At 39.6% G+C, this 4891-nt stretch overlaps 1 protein-coding gene across 1 annotated transcript in view; it reads left to right on the forward strand.

The window, feature by feature from the left end:
• The first annotated feature begins 272 nt into the window (after window positions 1-272).
• Window positions 273-4891, forward strand: part of LOC118477214 (mucin-5AC-like) — a 57305-nt gene continuing 52686 nt past the window's right edge. Inside the window, exons 1-6 of the mRNA XM_035968148.1 lie at window positions 273-592; window positions 910-1193; window positions 2142-2290; window positions 2802-3064; window positions 3472-3602; window positions 4499-4805. Coding sequence (XP_035824041.1) covers window positions 375-592; window positions 910-1193; window positions 2142-2290; window positions 2802-3064; window positions 3472-3602; window positions 4499-4805 — 1352 coding nt within the window. The 5' untranslated portion in view covers window positions 273-374. The remainder of the gene's footprint in view (window positions 593-909; window positions 1194-2141; window positions 2291-2801; window positions 3065-3471; window positions 3603-4498; window positions 4806-4891) is intronic.

The raw sequence follows: 4891 nt of genomic DNA on the forward strand, positions 1-4891 counted from the left end.
AGCCCTTTGAGTAAGCAAAATAAACCCTGTTTTGGAAAAATGTGTTTGTTATAAACTCCCGCCCTCCTCAACCACCACCACCATAAACACACACATACACACACACACACACACACACACACACACACACACACACACACACACACACACACACACATATTCATTTGTACGAGCTCTTTGTTTGCTCTTAATGACATCTTGATTCCCCAGAGCAAACAGGCCAGAAGTAAAATTGCTTATCTAATATGTTATTTCTACTGGGGGGGTTTCTTTACGTTCTCAGCGTGTGCGCAGGTGCACAGTGGCAGTGCCACAAAGTAAGGTACAGCGACCATCGCAAACTGCCATTCATCAAGCCTCTGTGTCCAGCGAACATGGAGTACAACGCTTGTCCATCTAACTGCCCTCTCACCTGTGAAAATATGGACTCTCCGTCTACCTGTGATGTCTCAACCTGTACGCCAGGCTGTGCCTGCATAGACGGCTATGTGTTAGATGGGGACAAGTGTGTCAAAGAATCTATGTGCCCATGTCAGCATGGAGGTAAATCCTACTATGAGGGGGATTCGCTGCTTCTTGACTGCAACGAATGGTAAGTAGTACTTTCTTGTCAGAATTGCTACTATACTGAAATATATTAGGCCTTCCCTTAGTGCTGAATTTACTAAACGTATTCTGTACTTTATATGATTTGAACTAGTGTTATACTTAACACTTTGGTTTTTATTCATGAATTCCTTGCCCTTTCTTTTTAAAATCGGTCGGTTATTTGTATTGATGGGATCGTTACAGTTGAGTTAACTTCTCTAAGTTGATATTAATTGTTGCTAAATGAATTATAATGCATCGCTTGTGTTTGTCTTTGATTTCTACTGTCAGATTTAAGACGTCATTGTCTCTTGTTCTCAGCGTATGTAGAGGTCAGGTGTGGCAGTGTGAGGATAATGAATGCCCGGCTACGTGCAGTGCCTACGGTGATTCCCACTACTCCACATTCGATGAACTCTCCTACGAGTTCCAAGGGTCATGCGACTATATTTTGGCTCAATCTGCTGACAACAATCCAGACAAATTTGTCATCACAACAAAAAATGTACAGTGTGGAACCAGTGGCGTGACTTGCTCCAAAGGCATTGATATCACCTTAGGACGAGAGTCGACCAGCTCATTTTACCGTTTGAAGCTTGAAAGAGGTAAAATTTCACCACCAGGTCTTCTGCATCAATCAAATACAGTCATTCGTATTTCTGTAGTTTCATAGTTGGCACGAACAAGAATTATTACTTAACACACTGAATGTTTTGGAGTTTTCTGATTTGTTTATTCATTGGTTTTCTTACCTGGTTAAAATTCTCACTTCTTTTTGGCGCTCCTGCTCCTTGGGTTTGAATTTAATTGAGGTCTGAACTGTGGAATGCCTGTAAGAATGTTATGGGGGAAGAGGTTGTGGCATCAGAGGGTCAATTTTTTCCGTTGTTCATGGACAGGTTTGGGTTAATGTTTGCAGGTGTATTTACCATGTGGACAAAGAAAGATCCACCAAGTCACAACTTTTTAATCGATCTGGTTGTTTTGTTCTGGGGTTGTTGGTTTTGTTGTTTTTTTTGTTTGTGTGTTTGGTTGTTGTTTTGTTGGTGGGTTTTGTGTGTGTGGGGGGGGGGGGGTTCGTGTGAAATACAATATTTTGAACAATTTGAAGACACATAACCTATTCCGAACACAAAAGAAGCGAATGGCAAAAGAGAACATCTGCATTGTCTTCTTATTTCATGTTATGCCTTTGTACTAATTTCCAAGATTTTATAGACAGCTGTTTTCCGACAGTTACACAAAAGGGTCATAGATCATGTTCTTTTAATAGATACGTACAAACAAGTAAAGCAGAATGAGTTTGTTTAGCGAAATACCAAGCGATATTCAATGCTAGTGAACTATGATGATTGAGTTAGCCAAAATAAAACTGTTACTGAGGAAAAAATCATTTTTAGGTGTACTGTTACTCTTCTCCTGAAAACTATTAAATGTGTTCAGGAAAAAATAATGAAATGTTGTTTTTTAAATCGCACATTTTATCAGTATCATTTTTGCTCGGAATTGTGTATTTGCTGCATATGCTATGAAATGTTGTACCTTTGTTACAGGTAAATCGATAAGACCAGACCCACGTTTGCCATTTGATGTTCTAGAAGTTGGAGAGATGGTTTATTTCACCACGGACTTTGGGCTCACAATTCAATGGGATAAGGGTACAAGAATCTACATTCGACTGGCACCCCAACACATGGGCAAGGTAAAGCACTTTAAACTTCTCAACGATTGTGAGTCAGAGTGGTCAGTTGGTGCTACGTATACAAAAAATGTATTCTGTAAGATTCCCTATTGGTTGTTAATATTGTATATGTACGTACTGACATTCTATTTTTTATTTTTTTTTGCTGTGGAAATGGATAAATATCTATATTTATGAGAGAGGAAGTTAATTTATATTCTTGCCTTGTAATTTCTTCATTTTATCATATATTTAAGACTCTTGTTATTTACGTTTCAGGTGTTATACCCCAACTCTGTTAAGTTTTGGATTTGTATCAAAAGCAAGCTTGCATTGCTCTCTGCAGCTGCAATGTAATTACATCCTCAGTACAGAAATCCTCTATAAACAAGAAAACATGGTTTGCGGGGCCGTGCAACATTGCATACCTAATATTAAAGACTTGGATGCAAAAATATGCTTTGTAGTGGATTGCCTGCTCTATCTTGAATACGCAATATAACGAAGGTTTAAATGTGCTTTGACATTGTAGGTCTCAGGTTTATGTGGAAACTACAATGGGGACAGAACTGATGACTTCTCCTTGCGCCAAGGTGGTCCTCCTGTTGGAAAGGTGACCGTGTTTGCTGACAGCTGGCGAGTACATCCTTACTGTGAAGTGTCCAAGGAGGTAGTGGACACCTGTCTCTCGGCCCCCATGAGAAAGCCCTGGGCCAGGTCAAAGTGCTCGGTTATGGCATCAGAAGTGTTTGAACCTTGCCACGGTTTGGTTGAGCCTGAGGGTTTCATAAAGCGGTGAGTTCTGGATTGTCAAATAGCATAGAGATTGTTCATGATAACCAAGTTTGGACATGTGGTAACAATGAACGCATGAAAACAAATCATTAAGTGGTATGAAAAATTAACTCGTTTTGCTCCTGGTGTTGTTCCTCAGCGACATCTTTTTTCTCTTCTGTAACAAACTATGATTTCTCTCATTGTGACCCGAAATAACAATTTTTTTTTAACGAAAAAGAGAAAATAGTATTCAAGATTATAGTGACTGCACACGTTGTTCTCCTTTTAGTGATTGTGTCATTTAGCAAATTGTCGTACTCAGGTATGTGTATCTTTTCTTTCGTAATAAATGAAATATAAGACAGAGGCCTGTTTTTCCATAAACATGTAAATAAATCGATCACGTCTTTTTTTTCTTAAATAAGGTGTGAATTTGATGCCTGTGCTTGTGACATGGGTGGAGACTGTGAGTGTTTGTGTACTGCCATTGCCGCCTATGCCTACCAGTGTTCCAGTAAAGGGGTTCACATCAACTGGAGAACTGAAGAGCTCTGTGGTAAATTCTCTAAGATATTCACTTCTCTAATTATTTATCTTATCTTGTTCGTAATCTCTTTATTTATTTTATATCTCAGTGCATGTGTGTCTCTGAATTTTACTTTGTCCATGTTGACAAGTCTTCATAACATTCCAATCTTCCATGATTATTGTTCCTGCTTTGTAAGTTACAGTCTACAACGTCATTTAAGTATTAGCGTGACTTAGACTTTTAGTGTACCTCTTTGATGAACCCTGTCATTTGCTTATCTACCTTGTTTCGAGTGTCAACCTGAGTGCATTGGCCATATCCAAAAGGCTTTATGCTATTGCAATCAGGAAATTCCTTGAGATTCATATCATTTTTTACCAAGATGATGTTTCGATTCGTTCCAATTAGATACGTTATATTTAGATTCGTTGTTTCACCTTTTGGGATACACATGTCCTGCCATCTGCATGTATGGCAGAAAGGAATGTGTGGGAAAATCAATTGTCTGTCTGCTATTAGCTTATTGTCTGTTAAAGTCTCAATGCTTACTAAACAAACTTTACTAAGTCACTGTGGCTAACCTTCCTGTAAAGACGAACGTTGCTCTTGACTGTTTCAGAAGTAAACCTATACAAATAGTCTGGGAGTCCAAAGAACCTGAAAAACTGAAAAACATGACTGCCTGTTAATTCATAGCTCGTAGCATTATCATAGAGCAGACTCTTGAGTTTGTTTTAAGCTAGGTCCATACTAACTATGTCACAAGGGGTACCCAAAAATGGAGTTGGGGTCATTCTTATTGAAAGGGAGCTTCAATCTGGTCGACTCCAGTCAATTTTCTTTTCTTTTCTTTTTTTTTTGGGGGGGGGGGTTTAAAAATGTGTTCAAATTATGCTTATTTCCACTCTCTGTTCATTGCACAGGACTGACCTGCACTGAATGCCATGTCTACAATCCATGCATCTCGCTGTGCCCCAAGAAGACTTGCGAAAACCGCCTTTACTACGATCAAATATCTCAGGACTGTGAGAATGAACGTGGTGTCTGTTTTGAAGGCTGTGATCTTCACCCCTGTCCCGAAGGTCAAGTATACGACTCTCTCATCGAGCCGGTCACTTGCATTCCTGAACCACTCTGTGAGTCACCAGCTTGCGTGATCAATAACAAAATATACCGTGAAGGAGAACGCATCGATGATCCCACAGTGTGCAGACAAGAGTGTGAAATTTGGTGAGTCGTTTCTGCCTGTGTCCTCCAGACACTGGCCGTGGTTTTTATGCAGACTGAAAACGTTTGTGTGTGTGTGTGTGTGTGTG

The sequence above is a fragment of the Aplysia californica genome, unplaced genomic scaffold, assembly GCF_000002075.1.
Source record: "Aplysia californica isolate F4 #8 unplaced genomic scaffold, AplCal3.0 scaffold00041, whole genome shotgun sequence".
NCBI lineage: Eukaryota > Metazoa > Mollusca > Gastropoda > Aplysiida > Aplysiidae > Aplysia > Aplysia californica.